Here is a 16,211-nt window from a genome sequence, read left to right as displayed (position 1 = left end):
TATCATCCTAAGTAAGGTAACCCAATCACAAAAGAACACACATGGTATACACACTCACTGATAATTGGATATTAGCCCAAAAGCTTGCAATATCCAAGGATACAACTCACAGACCACATGAAGCTCATGAACAAGGAAAACCAAAGTGTGGGTGCTTCAGTCCTTCTTAGAAGGAGTAACAAAATACTCATGGGAGCAAATATGGAGCAAAGCATGGGACAGAAACTGAAGGAGGGGCCATCCAGAGACTGTTCTACCTGGGTATCCATCCCTTGTGCAGTCACCAAAGATAGATGCTGATGTGGATGCCAGGAGGTGCATGCTGACAGGAGCCTGATATAGCTGTCTCCTTAGAGGTCTGCCAGAGCCTGAAATATACAGAAGTGGATGCTCACAGCTAACCATTGAACTGATCATGGGCTTCCCAATGGAGGAGTGAGAGAGAAGACTGAAGGAGCTGGAAGGGTTTGCAACCCCATGAGGAGAACAACAATACCAACCAACCAGAGCTCCCAGGGTTTAAACCACCAGCCTGGGAGCACATAGGGAGGGACCCATGGCTTCAGCTGAATATGAAGGGGAGTATGGCATTGTCGGGAATAGGTGGGAGAGGAAGTCCTTGGTCCAATGAAGGCTGGATGTCCCAGTGTGGGGGAATTCGTGGATAGGGAGGTGAGAGGGTGTGGGGCACATCCTCACAGAAGCAGAAGGAGGGAGGATAGGATAGGGGTTTCCTTGGGGGGGGATGGGGAAAGGGAATCACATCTGAAATGTAAATAAAATATCCAATAAAAAAAATCACTTCACAATGAAGTGATTCCTTCATTAATATCAGCAATATCAATTTAATGTAGGAATCTATCAGTATATGGCAATCAGTGTGATACAGTATGAAGCATAACCATGTCTTTTCTCTGAGAATACTGGGGAGGTGACAAAGGAGTAAAACACAAGGAGAAGCATGCTAGATGCCCATACATAGTCAGAAATAGAAAAGGCCGCTATTGGAAGCACTACGTCAAGCCTTTTTACTGCAGTGCTAACTGACCGTACAGGAAAGCATCACGGACCACTGCTTGGATAAGGATTTACTGTGTACTATAAACAAAAACACATTATAAGCCTAATGTGGTGGCATGTGTCTTCAACTTCAGCACTCAGGAGGCAAAGGCAGGGGCATTTCTGTGAGTTCAAGACCAACCTGATCTACACGGTGAGTTCCAAGACAGCCAGGACTACATGGAAAGACCCTGTCTCAGAAAACAACCAAAACACCACCACATTATCCAACCTTAAAACTGGAATGCTTTAAAGTAAAGCAAGGAAGGAACAAGTTCTAAATAGATATATTTTAAAAAAACAAATGATAGAAAATGCCTTTAAACAGAGGTCAAGTGGCAGGAGAGAGCTCAGTCGGTAAAAGTGTCTGTTGCCAAGCCTGAAGGTCTGTGCTAGATCCCCAGGACCCCTATGATGAAAGAAGAGAAGTAACTCCTGCAAGTTGTCCTCGTTCTTCACATGTGTACACTGGCACATGCACCTACACACATAACACATGCACATACACATGGAAATAATATGTGTATATATATTATGTTTATATACATATATAATGTTTATATAATGCCTGATATATGTATTTTATATATGTGCCAGATATGCATGTGACATACGTGTCAATGAAGCTAAGGAAAAGAAATGTATGGTTTATTTTCATTTAATAATAATTTATATAAGTTAAATATTATTCATTATAGACTGAGTTCAAATGACAACAGTATCACCTCCAAATATAAAAACCAAAGCTAAACATGGAGCCGTTAAGTAAATACATACCATTCACAAGGTTGAAGAGATCGAAATGCCTTGAAAGAAGCATCCATCCCAGCAAAATCCCAAAATTTGACATCGTAGTCATATCCTCCAGTGACCAAACGGGCACCTGAGGGATCCAAACCCAGAGCAGAAACCTGTTCAAAACAAAGAAATGAAAGTTCATAGAGGAAAGAGTTACTATGGCAATCCCCATTTCTAGCCCCCAGTCCCACTGTCAGAAAGGCACAGCAAATGTGGACCAGCAGTTATTGCTACTTCTCAAAGGTGGTGATGAATAACATCTTCCAGATTGCTTCACTTTATTGTATTTATCTTAAAATAATGAAAATAAATTGTTATCTATGTGTGTGTGGTGTTGCTGTTTGTTGTGTATATGTCTGTGTGCATGTGCGTATATGTGTTAGAGACAAGCAGATTCTTGGAATTCACTGGCCAACCACACTAGCCAAATCAATGGGCTCCAGGTTTAGATAGGGAAGATAAAGAGAACCTGAGGAAGACATTTGATGTCTGTCACAGGCTTCTACATGCACACACACATGTGAACCAGTACACACATACATGAAAACTTTATATGACTCAGCTGGATATGGTGGCGCACGCTTTTAATCCCAGTATTTGGGAGGCAGAGGCAGGTAGATCTCTGAGTTCCTGGACAGTCAGAGCTAAATAGTGAGCTTCTGTCTCAAAATACAACAAGAAAGAATGAAAGAAAGGAAGAAGGGAGGGAGGGAGGAGGGGAGGGAGGGAGAGAGGGAGGGAGGGAAGAAAGGAAGAAGGGAGGGAGGGAGGAAGGAAGGGAGGGAGGGAGGAAGGAAGGGAGGGAGGGAGGAAAGGAGGAAGGAAGGAAGGAAGGAAGGAAGGAAGGAAGGAAGGAAGGAAGGAAGGAAGGAAGGAAGGGAGAAAAGGAAGGAAGGGAGAAAAGGAAGGAAGGGAGAGAAGGAAGGAAGGAAGGAAAACCTTATATAATTCAAATAATAAGACAATGCAATAAATATGAGATAAATCTTCCTGTATCAGGAAAGAATGGTAGAGTAAACCTCTAACTTCACTGTGCTACTAAAGGCAAAAGGATTACACATTCCAGGGCAAAATGACAAGACAACAGGGTTTGTCACTGAGATTTTTTTCAAAGTGGCTGTGGTGATTTTGTTCTAAAGGAGCTATTTCCTTGTTTGGGGCTTAGGAGTGGTTTTGGAGGGGTACTTAGGTTTTGTTTTATTTTGCTTTGTTTTAAGCAATGTCTCAGGAGGTAGACCTATTAGAACTCAACCTGAGATGTTCCTCCCACCACTGCCTCCATCGTGCCAGGGTTATAGGCATGTGCTCCTAGCCTGGCTTCAAAAGGATGCTTTCAGGGCTAGCATTCAGACAGCAAGAGCACTGCTGATACTTATAAACTTCACTAAATCACCAAAGCATTATTCCACGGAAACCAAAGGATTTGAGTAGTCTGTAAGACAGAAAACAGAATTCAGTGAGGACAAAATGATCTACCCTAGCTAGAGAATGTGTCCTTCCACAATCTAAATTTAATGCCCAATCCCTGGGCTTCCAAGAGTTAAAAAAAGACAGAAAGTTTAACTAATTTCCCGGTATATTTTAATCACAGATATGTCAGTATAATTCAACAGATACTTATTGTAAACATATTATTGAAGAAATAATTATTTTTTTAACTTAATTGTGATAAAATGCAGAAACAGGTATCAAACTATTCAGAATGATGGTCTAGAGTATTTTGACCAAGAAATAAAGTAACTGAAGCTTTCTGTTTTAGCTTTCTACCCCCAGGGCCATGCTTTATTTTCCTTATTTTTTGATTATATATATATATATATAATTATAACATTCCTCCCTTCCCTTTCCTCCCTCCAAACCTCTCATATCTCACTTCCTACTCTCCTTCAAACCCATGGCCTTTCTTCACTAATTGCTATTGCATGTATATATATATATATATATATATATATATATATATATATATATATATGCACAAACGACTCCTTTGGACCTATGTCCTTTTCACTAATTGTTACTGCATGCATATATGCTTACATATATGTAAACACCTTTCAACCCAGCCTGAGAACAGGCTCTAGCATCAACGTCAGCTCTCCCCCTCACATTTTAAAGGACACTCACCATTTTCTCAGTCTTGGGATTCAGATGTGAATCTAGAATTAGGCAATTTATTTGACCTGGCAGCATACTAACTGTATAAGTGCTTGAATACTTGACAGTTTTTCTTATGATTATAGCAAAGTATTCTAAATACTGTTTTAATTTAAATTGGTTACAAAATCATGCTCCAAGGAAAATTTAATAAAGAATTTTTCAAATCAAAATAAATCCTTGATTTTATATTTTCCTTCAAACTGTAAAAGAAACCACTACAAAATTTCTACTTTCAAATATTTCAGTCTTTTTGTTACATGGCCAAAATACCCACTTTAACTATCACTATGAGCAGTTCATTGAAGAAATATGCAAAAATAGATATGCTTATAGAGAAATGTATGACCTTGCTATGCCTATGGACAGTGGAAAAGAAGAAAATCTAAAAGCAATAGCCTAACATTCCACTCTTAAAAACTACCAAAAGAAAAGCAAGCGAATCCAATGGGAACATAACAGGGAAGCCTAAAGTTCAAAGTGGAAAGTGAAACACAAGTTTGCACACACAGAAAAATTCACAGAGCTTGAACAGTTCGTTCTGTGAATTTTTCAAAGAAAATAAGAAACCTTTATTAGACTAGATAAGCAAAAAAGAAAGAATTCCTATCATTGGGATTGAAAAAAAATTCACTATGTGGGGCTGGAGGGATGGGTCAGCAGTTAAGAACACTAGACTACAGTACAGTAGGGGTGGGCCGCTGTGTAGGGAAGGGGATTGAATCCAGGTCCACTGAGGCATCTCCCCAGCCCCATGGGATTTTTAAGCAATATTAATAAGAAGAAAATAACAGCACCAGTTCTCTAATATTTGTGAGAACACTCCCAATTCTAAAAATCTGTCAAGACCATTTAGACTCAAAATCTACTGGAAGCCAAAGTGTATTTTAACATAACATTTATGTACACTGATACTAAACTCCAGAAATGAGGCTATTTCATTTCATTTAAAATGACATTAAACTGATTACACTTAACAGTATATGTATAAAGCCAATCTTTACAGGTGAAAAGTGTCAGTGACATGAATGACACAATTTTACAATTCCTACCTATTAATTTCCACATTTCTGCATCTACCTCCATTGACTGTTCTTTCTCATTAATAGGATGTGTTTTCTTCTTATGGGCCACACATCTAAAAATATGGTGGCTTCAGTGTAATGGGGAGTATGACAACTTTACACTTTCACTGCACATGCACACTTCCATTCGACCACCATTTTTAATAATTTTGCAGTAGTGCACAGTGGTTTTATCTTACATAGCTACCACGGATTTCTATTATTAGGCTTTAAGTGATACTAGTAGATAAATACTGTAAAAATACAATGTAATTCGTGTAATCTTAGAGCAACACAGAAACCATTTAAAGCTTATTTCTTATCTCAACATTTATCTGCAGAGCGAACAAACTCATGCTTTTTACTGATTTAACAGTAAAGTTGAAGGCAATGAGAAGTTTTCCCAAGCCATGAAAAACAGAACTGCATTTGAGTGTCACTTTATAATGTTCCTGTATCCCAAGAAAAGAGGTTCTTAAAGCCAACAATAACACTGACAGTTAGTGGTCCCCACGAATATAAAAGGCGCCACTGTTTTGATTGACTGTGAAAGCCATCTTTCTAGTTCCATGATGTCTGTAGCTTTCATTACATCAATTGACCTTAGAATGGTCTCAGGTTTTATGTGCATGCATGTGTGCATGCGTGTGTGTGTTTATTATACCTTATTGGCTGACTGGTCCAGGCAAGCTCTGTTAATGAAAAGAGAACAAAAACATTTTGAACTTACTGTTTTAGTGCCGTGCTTCAGTGTTATTTCATGCGAGTCAGGAATCCTCTGAACGGGGTTCTGAAACAGGAAGGTTCCAGTATATCAATGATCAGTGAGTAAGATAATACCCTGAGGACCCACACAGATAATACAGGGAAGACACTTCTCTGTGTGTCGCTGGGCCCAAGGGCTATCCAAGACAAGCATTCTACCATTGAGCTACTTCCCAGTCCCTCAGTCTCTTGTCTTTGGAAATTTGAAAAGACTGTTATTACATTTGTTTAGTGTGTGTGCGTGTGTGTGTGCGTGTGTGCGTGTGTGTGTGTGCGTGCGTGTGTGTGTGTGTGTGTGTGTGTGTGTGTGCGTGCGTGCGTGTGTGTGTGCGTGTGTGTGCGTGTGTGTGTGTGTGTGCGTGTGTGTGCGTGTGTGTGTGTGTGTGTGTGTGTGTGTGTGTTCCCATATGTATGCCTTTGCCTACTGAGCTATCACATCAGCCCCTTTCGGAACCCTTTGGTCAATTTTTCAACAAGATTTTTCTAAGTTGTGCAGATGTGAGCTTTGGCATTTGCTGTGCAGCCCAAGCAGGATCTGACCTTGCAAACCTCCTGTCTCCTGCAGGAGTGGCTGTGGGTTACCATCATGAGCCACAGCCTACAGTGAAATTAAACATTGACAGTATCATTGGCTTGTTATCACAGGCCTTAAAAGAAAAGGAAGCAGGGGAAAGAGCTAGAGATACCTCAGGGGTTAAGAGCACCTAGCACCCACATGACAGCTCACAGTCACTGGACATCCAGTTCCAAGAGATCCAACACCCTCTTTTGGCTTCTGTGGGCTCTGACATGTATGTGGGACATACGTATTCACCAAGGCACACACACACATAAAAATAATAAATACATCTTTCTTTTAAAGAAAAAATAAATGGGATATCTTTCTTCTGCATATCTATATTCACAATTCCTCTATTTCTGTTTATAAGTGATTTGAGAATTTTTGTTGTTTTTCCTGGAACTCACTCTGTAGACCTGGCTGGCCTCAATCAGCCTGCCTCTGCCTCTGCCTCCTGAGTGCTGAGATGAAATAAGTACACCACCACCACCAGCTGATTTTTTTTTTTTTTTTAAGAGGAGGGTCTTAAACTACACTGGAACACCTAGACACAACAATCCTCCTGCTTCAGCCTCCTGGGTTCTTTAGTCTACAGGTACCTTGACATATCACTTAATAACCTGACTTAAAACAAACTGTGTAGACCCCATTGTCCTGGAACTCACTTTATAGACCAGACTGGCCTAGAACTCAAAGATCCACTTGTCTCTGCACCCCAAATGTTGAGAACAAAGGCATGGGCCACTGCTCCTGGCTCCAAGAAATTCTTTAGATTAAATGAAAATATTTCTTGTTGTTATTATATACTAAATGTTAAATAATGAACCAGTAGTTTCTGATAATATCTGAGAAATTAACGATTTGTTTTTTCTTTAAGTTATAAATTACAGAAATAAAAAAAAAAAATTAAAAGCTTCCATCAGGGTCAGTGAGATGGCTCAGTGGTAAAAATACTTTCTACCAAGCCTAACTACCTGAGTTCTATCCATGGGTCCCACAGGTAAAAGAGAACTGACTTCCACATGCTGTCCCCTGACCTCCACACATATAAGATGGCATAAGCATGCCCCCACACAAATAAAATGTAATTTTAAAAAATGCACGTTTACAATAAAGGCCGGTGAGACGGCTCCATAGGCAGAAGTGCTGCTGTCAAGCCTGATGGCCTGAGATGGGTCTCAGGACCACACGTAAAGGAAAGAAAACTGACTCCCAAATATGATCCAACCTCCCTCAGCACACCATGGTATATACACACACAGATGCTGGGGCAGGGTGGGGAGGGAAATTTTTAAAAGAAAAATTAATAAAGGTTACATCAAAAAAAGTCTTAAATAAAGTTAAAAACTCTCTGTAAATTGGGGCTGGAGAGATGGCTCAGTAGTTAAGAGCATTGGCTGCTCTTCCAGAGGAACCAAGTTCGATTCCTAGCACTCATATGGATGCTCACAACCATCTATAAATCTAGTTCTGGGAGATCAATGCCTTCTAACCTCCACAGGCAGCAAGCATGCACAGGCAGCAGGCATGCACAGGCATACATGCAGGCAAGACACTGATACCTGTGAGAATTAAACAGAAAAGCAACATGGTTTTAAGTGTAGTATTTTGATGTGTAAATAAATATACCTCAGAATTTTGTAAGAATAAGTTTCAACATCTCTATTATAAAACTCAGAGAGAACATATCAGAGGGCTGAAGAGATGGCTCCCTGGTTAAGGGCACTGACTGCTCTTCCAGAGGTCCTGAGTTCAATTCCCATCAACCACAGGGTGGCTCACAACCATCTGTAATGGGATCCTATGCCCTCTTCTGGTGTGTGAGAAAACAGCTACAATGTATTCACATACATAAAATAAATTAATAAATCTTTTTTAAAAAGCAGATATTAAAAACAAAAGTAAATGATAATTATTAATTCTAGTTGACAATTAAAAACACCATAACAATCATGTTTGATGACAAATTTGAAACAATTTTTTCTATAAAGTACTACTCTCAGACAAATAATAAAATAGAAAAATAATTTATATCAAAGTCTGGCTGTATCTTACTGCTCATGGTCATTTTCTTCTGCTCTCTCTAGATGCATGTACACATTTAATACATACACAGTACAGACAGAAACCTTCATGTAGAATGTTGAGTCAGTCCTTATTTTAATAAGCATTTATTCAGGGAGGTTATACTACGCAGGAGGTGGCATCCACTAACCTCCCCTCTCTCAAGAAGCATGTGATCCAAAAAGCAGAAACCGTGATTATAATTTAATAAAAAAAAAAAAAAAATGACAGCAGTGGGTGGGATTAAGTGAGAGACAGAAGAGAGGGATACATAAGTCAGATGTAAGAGTACAGAACAAACAGTGCATTATGAGTTGTCATGATTTAATCAAATCCTCATTATCTAAAAACAGGAGAATTACACTAACATCCTATGTCCATTACAGAGCCAGCCATTAGAAACTAGCCACGGTGGTTGTGCCTGGGATTCTAGTAATTGAGAGGCTTGGATAAAAGGACCTTGAATTCAAGGCTAGCCTGGGCTACATGATGTGTTAAAACCTAACCTGAAGGGCTGGAAAGATGGCTCCTGGAAGTTGCTCAACAATTCATAATTGTGTTAAATAGCACATCTAAGCCATCCCATGGCAAGCTCTCCTTTCTTCAGACACTAACATCATGGGACAGTGTAATGTTACCTAGCCCCTCCTGACTACTCTCTAACCAAACTGCAAAACATTAATGTCTTAAAGAGTATGTCTGTATTTCTTATTTCTGGATCCTCATGCCACAAAACAGCAAACACATGGCAAACACAGGAAAGTTGTGGGAATGAATAAATAATTTGTCATTTACAGTGAAACTTTGGGACTGCTAGTTATGACCATAAAGAGAAGCAGATGCTATTCCACCAGGTCAGTGATATCGGGAGCAAAGGATTACACTCCCCCAAAGTGAAAACCTTGTAAGAAAATGATTGTACCACAACTACAGATTAAACAGTGTGATAGCAGAGAAGTGCAGGCAGTCTGGTTCCAGCTATTTACCTCGGAGAGGCTGCTACGGTCTATTACTGCAATAGATTAAAGAAGGCAGTTAGGAACCAGAGGAGAGCTGGGAATTTTCAATTTATTTTAAAACAAAGATAATATTTAAGATTTGAGATTTTCTGAGAAGTATTAGACATAACCTATTTCAGAGGTGAAAACATTCTAACAAAAATTCAAAAACAATTAAAAGGTCCAACAAATGGATTTGAGGCTTTCACTCAATTGAATTATATAGGATATTCCTGTATCTAGCAGTAAGTTTAAGCAAGAAAACATGTATAAGTGCAAAGAACCAGGAGAGCATTTGAAATGCTTTAGTTAGAAAGGGAATTATCCTAACCCACATCTCATTTTCATAACTAATTACTTAAAAGAAGAAACTACTATAGTCTGCCTCTCATTTCATAACTAATTACTTTTTAATCATTCAGCAAGTAGAAACACCATTCCAAAAAAAAAAAAGCTGGTATGACAATTATTTCATTTAATTCAATGCAGAACATGCCTATATATAGACAATTTCTAACACTTCAGCAAAAAAACTTAAACCACAGAACTTCATATTTACATTAGGAATGAATTAAAAGTATTGTTTACATTTAAAACCAATGTTTTACTGGAAATCAAGTAGGGTATAACTCAAACAAAGCCCAGATAATCAGCATAACTTAATCAGCTAAAATAGTAGCAAGCCATCATTTTGGAGCATAACACTTGGTAACTGTACTTTTTCCAGAACTTCTTACTAATGACTTTGAAATATGAGTTAGTGTAAAATTCATAATTACAATAAAATATTTTCAAGATTTTCCTGCCAAGGAACATCACAGATTAAATTACTTCAATGTAGTAATTTATTATGAGAACTCCTAACAAAAGCTACAGTGTTAATGGAAAAAAAGAAGATATTACTTTTTGTCTTGGACTGGGTTTAAATACCTCCTAAAGGGCTATTTCCCAGGCTCTCGGGTCTGCCTCAAATAACAACAGTAAGCACATCTGGGCTTGCACGAGCAACTCTTTATAAGGAACATCCTACAGTGTTTTCAAAAGATTTGCAAATCACAGTCATTCAGGTGGAAAGTCAAGAGTCAAGAACGTTGTAGAGTACAGCTGTATACTATAAGCCATAATTAAAAGACTACTTGGAAATAAAAGATCAGAATTAAAGTAAATCCTAACATAACTCTGAGGAGTTGATAAAACTGACCTAACATTCAATCATTTGTTAGTCATACAGTCACTTATCAAATACTAATCATATATTACGCATCAAATATAAAAGTTAAAGTAAAAATTCAGAAAGAAAGCTTCTGCTTGAGACCTACAGCCAAACATTAGCCAGAAGGAGCCAAATTGGAGATCTCCATCATGTCTCTACCCTTGGGTCCCTCCCTTTGGAGCTCAGGTAACTTGGCTGAAAAGAGGGAAGCAGAATTGTAGGAGGAGTCAAAGAACAGGGCCCACGGAAATCAACTAAGCAGGGCTGATGGGGGCTTGGAGAGACTGCAACAGCAATGACAGAGCCTGTATGGGTCTGCACTAGGTACTAGGCATATGTTATGCCTGTAAGCTTGGTAATTTTGTGGGACTCATAACAATGGGAGTAGGGATGGCCTTGACTCTATCACCTTTTCTCAGGACCCTTTTCCTCCTACTGGGTTGCCTCATTCAGCCTTGATATGAAGGTTTGTGCCTAGTCTTGCTGCATCTTGTTATGCTGTGTTCCATTGATATCCCTGAGAGGCCTTGCTCTTTTCTAAAGCAAAACAGAGGAAGAGTGATCTGGGGGAAAGGGAGGTGAGAAGGGGAGGAGTGACTGAGAGGAATGGAGGGGGGGAAACACAAGTCCAGATGTACTGGAAAAATAAGTAAGTAAGTAAAAATTAAATTAAAACAAAAAGAAGCTTCTGCTCACTAGGGTCTACCAGCAAATGACAAACAGACTGGTAAGCAGACAAATAGAAGTGGTGCAGATGCTGGCAATCCTCAAAATGCAGTGCTCAGCTTCACTCTGCCCGATGGAGCAGTGGAAGCTTAGCAAACAGGTATCTGAGATGTCTTTAGAAATATGGAAAGGTTCTCGAGAATGTAGTTTGAGTTAGTTTTAATTTCCAACTTAATACACTCTACAATCACCTGGGAAGAGTCTCCTAGAGGAACTGCCTAGATTAGGTTGGCCTGCAGGTATACCTGTGGGACTATCTTGATAACATTAGTTGAAGTGGAAGACCAACTTAAAGTGGATAGCACTGTTTCGTGGCTGAGCCTGGGACCATGTCACCCAGGAGAAGGTGGTCTGAGCATAAATGGATGTGCACACATTCATCCCTCTCTGCTGACTGCAGAAGCATGTGCCAGCTTCCAGGCCACTGTGATGTCCCCACAATGACAGTCTACAACCCAGACCTGTAAGCTGAAATGAACCCTTTCTCCCCTAAGCTGTTTGTCAGGATATTTTGTCACAGAATAAAAAACAAAACTAAGCAAGAGAACACTTGTATTTGTTTGTTCCTTTTCTCTCTGCTTTGCACACTTAGCTCTAAGTTGCACTGAGTTAACCCCCTTCCTAAGCTCCCACATCACTCTCACTCGGAACCTCTTTCCATGCTCACTTGTGCTGTCCTTAACTCAGCCTCGATGTTCTCTGCCACAGACAAGACCTACCACAAAATACTACTGTAACGTCAAGTACTTAACATTACTAGGTACAAGCCTCTGAGCGTTTTCAGTTACAATACCTGTTTCTAAGACAAGACCGGGGGGTGGGGGTGGAGGGGAGGACTTGATCAACCGATGAAGCAGATACGATAGAAATAAAGTTTCAATCTCTCTGGATGCACTGTGGTCTAAATACACCAAAACCTTACATATTAAATTCTGAACTCTGTTCCATGACTCCTTTCTACTCCAGATTCACTAATTCAATGATTAAAAATGAGTCTCCTTTCTAATTCCCTAGTTTTCACATGAAAACACATAAGACACAAGAAAAATTGAAAATAATATAAATATTATAAATTAATGTAATATTAAAGGACTAGGGACTAGATAGCTCAATGACTAAGAGCTTTCCTTGCTCCTGGAGAAGACCTGGATTCAGTTCTTAGCACCCACGTGGTGGCTTACAGCCATCTATTACTCCAGCTTTATGGAACCTGATGTTCTCTTCTGACCTCTGCAGGTACCAGTCAAAAATATACACTATAGACTTCTGCTGCTGAGACTATAATCTGGCACTATTCAGTGAGCTCTTAGAAAGCACAAGGCCTTCACAACCACTGGCTGGTAAGGAACCACTCTCTGTACTGGCAACCCCTCTTGTTTTGTGATATAAGCAAATCCTATATGCAGACACTGGAATTCCACCTCCGCTGGCAGTAATGAAGCATACTACAGCTATATGACTAGGAGGTACATTATCAGTCCAGTGCAGAGTCAGGACTCACACCATCTTCCCATGAGAACACAGCAGCCAACATCAGCAGCATCAGCAGAGGCCAGGTAGGAACGTGCAACTCTCATATCACCAATGAAGTAAGACTTGCCCTCCTACCTGTCCAGGGGGTCAGCAAAGGACACACTGACCCTCACGTGGCTGCAAGAGAGCAGGTACACACCCTCCATCCTCACTCCACCATAGTAGGTTCTGATGAAACTAGACATATGCAAGGTGCAGATATCAAAACATTTTAAAATCTCCATTATACAGTCTACCAAAAACCAGAAGATCTCAGAAAGGAATTAAAAGAAAAAAGACAGCCAACAGATGGAAATACTGAGGTAACAGAGACAACAGAATTAACAGATTTTTAAGGCATTAAAAAAAAAAAAAAAAAAAAAAGCAAACAGAAAAAAAAAAAAAAAAACACCCAACAACAACTCAGAAAAGGAACGATATGATTAGAGGCACAGTTTTATTTGAAAAATACAGTACAGAACAGAAATGTCAAGCTCAAGGTATAAGCACAACAACAAAAGAAAAATGATCAGAAGAAAGGGCCCATAAGCCAGCAGTAAAAACAACTGAAATGGCAACCTAACAACAGAGTCAGAAAGAGAGTTGCAAATCTTGGAAACTATAACAAAGAGTAACCTTTGTGTAACCTTGAGTCTCTGGAAGAGAGGAGGGAGAAGTTCTCTAAAGAAATAATGACTGCAGAAGCCCAATCTACAGAGCGGGTCCAGGCCAGTCATGGCCATACACAAAGACCCTATCTCAAAAATAAATAAATAAAATAAGATAAAAATAATGACTGAAAACTTCCCAAGCAGAAAAACAAATTAAAGACTGAAGAAACTGCATAAACCCTAGACAAAATAAAATCAAAGAAATCTGTGTCTACACATATCATAACTAAAAATAAAGTTTTAAAAATAAAAACTTAAAGTCCTAGGGAGCAACCAAAGAAAGACCGTATCAGTGGGGCAAGGACTACTGGAAAGATGGCGAACCGCTCACACTGGAGCATGGGGACATGAGGATATTGGACAATATTTTGGCATGCTAAGAGGATAAAAATGTAGAATCCTATCACCAGCAAAATCAAAGCAAACTGCAGCAATTAAATAGGGGCAGGGGGCAGCTATAAGCCCACATACTTTGAGGTCGCTAACAAGACACAGTGATGTAAAGCCCCCATGTGAGTGCTGGGAATGCAACCTGAGCCCTGTAGAAGAGCAGTACATGCTTTTAACTGCTGAGCTGTCTCTCTCTTGGCCTCTGGAAATTATCTTTTGAAAACCATACAGCAGACTGGAGGGTTGACTCAGAGGTTTAGAATACATATTGTCTTGTGGAAGACTGGGATCAATTTTCAGCACCCACATGGTAGCTCACAACCACCTGTAACTCAGTTCCAGGGAGTCCAACTCCCTCTTCTGACTTTCAAGGGCATGAGACATGCACACAGTATACTTACTTACAGTTAGGAAAAAGACTCATACATATAAAAGAAGATAAATCTAAAAACAAAAAAAACATTGCAGCATCATGAAAAGAAAGATTACATCTTGTATATCTGTACATCAAAAAACAATGGAAGGGGCTGGAGCAATGCCTCAACAGTTAGGAGCACTAGCTACTCTTCCAGAGGACCTGGGTTCGACTCCCAGCACCCACATGGCTGCTCACAACCACCTATCATTACAGTTCAGAGGATGTGATGCCCTCTTCTGACCTCTGTGAGCAACATACACATGATGTGCACATACATACATTCAGGTAAATACTTGTACACTTAAAATAAAAATAAATAATTATTTTTTTAAATGGCAAGTAATAAACCAACAGAATGCATACCTGTTGCAGGATATTTGATCACAGGATGAACTCCAAGATGTACTATTTACTGGGGGGAAAAAACCTGTTTCTCGTTGTGGTGTGGCTCAGCCATTAAAACACATCTTTAATCCCTCTGGCTAGAATACAGACACACTCTTAGCACACACCTTTAATCCAAAACAATAAAGGTAAAGTTAATTTGAAGAAGGGTGTGGATCAGCTGAACCTCTATTTACCACTGGTAAATATTAAATGACTCAGCCCTTTGGAAAGCAAATTTACACTTCCCAAGGTGTTATAAACATTATTACTATTTGATCATGAAATTTCACTTTTAGACACACCTCTTTCAAAAAGAAAATACAAACCTAAATAAAACTTGTACATAAATGCTCAGAACATTACTCAAAATAGCAAAAAAAAAAAAAAATTTAAACAAGAAAATGTTGGGGCCAGAGAGATAGCTCAGTGGTTACTGCTCTTCAAGAGGTCCTGAGTTCCCAACAACCACATGGTGTGGCTCACAACCATCTGTAGTGAGATCAAATACCCTCTTCTGGTGTGTCTTAAAGACAGCTACCATGTACTCATTTACATAAAATAAATAAGGTTTAAAAAAATGAAAGAAAGAAAGAAAGTCTATCGAGTGATAAATGGAGAAACTAGGTTTATCGGATAACAGAGGCAATTAAAAACGAGTGAAGTACTGAGTCCTGTTACAACCCAGACAAGCATGTAAACACTAGGCTAAGCAAAAGAAGGCAAACCTAAGACCTCATAGTGTAGGATTCAGTGCTAGAGATTGAGATTCACACAGGGAAATCTGTGAAGACAAAAAACAGACTAATGTCCTAGAAACTAGCGGTAGAGTTGTGAGAGGATAAGGAAGAAAAGGTAAATATCAGAGTCACCTTAGAGGTGACTTAGAGGATAAAAATGCTTTAAAACCAGGTAATGACGGGCTAGAGAGATGGCACAGTGGTTAAGAGCACGTGCAGCTCTTCCAGAGCTCTTCATCAGGTTCCTCACAACTGCCAGTACCTGGAGCTTCAGGGGATCACACCCCTGCAGTCACATGTGCACACACACACACACACACACACACACACACAATTTTAAAATAATAATCTTTTTAAAGATGAAAGTAACATGGTGATTATACAACCTACTGTACATACTAAACACTGATAAATGTATTTGAAAATGGCAAATCTTAGGATATAGGGACTAGATCTCATCAACCTGCTATTAAACAAAAGGGAGGGGGGTAAATAGCACAATGAAGGAGGGAAAAAACTAGATTGCAAAAACTAAAGTCTTTCTTGATCAAGGAGATAGGTTTCCCACAGTGTTTCTTACAAGGGTCACTGCTCACAGACTGCCACACTAGCACTTGTTGTGCTAAGCACTGGCCAGCATCCAGACATAAGGAAAAACATGTTAGAATAGTCACGGTCAGAGACTGTCTCCAGCTT

General features: G+C 39.4%; 1 protein-coding gene across 1 annotated transcript in view; it reads right to left on the bottom strand.

The window, feature by feature from the left end:
• Window positions 1-16,211, bottom strand: part of Wdr70 (WD repeat domain 70) — a 221,653-nt gene that overhangs the window by 166,891 nt on the left and 38,551 nt on the right. Inside the window, exons 6-7 of the mRNA XM_034523560.2 lie at window positions 5,806-5,865; window positions 1,837-1,970 (exon numbers count right to left, since the gene is read on the bottom strand). Coding sequence (XP_034379451.1) covers window positions 1,837-1,970; window positions 5,806-5,865 — 194 coding nt within the window. The remainder of the gene's footprint in view (window positions 1-1,836; window positions 1,971-5,805; window positions 5,866-16,211) is intronic.

Source organism: Arvicanthis niloticus, chromosome 19 (assembly GCF_011762505.2).
Source record: "Arvicanthis niloticus isolate mArvNil1 chromosome 19, mArvNil1.pat.X, whole genome shotgun sequence".
Classification (NCBI taxonomy): Eukaryota; Metazoa; Chordata; class Mammalia; order Rodentia; family Muridae; genus Arvicanthis; species Arvicanthis niloticus.
The sequence above is the reverse complement of the archived record's forward strand: the minus strand, read 5'-3'. Positions and strand labels throughout refer to the sequence as shown.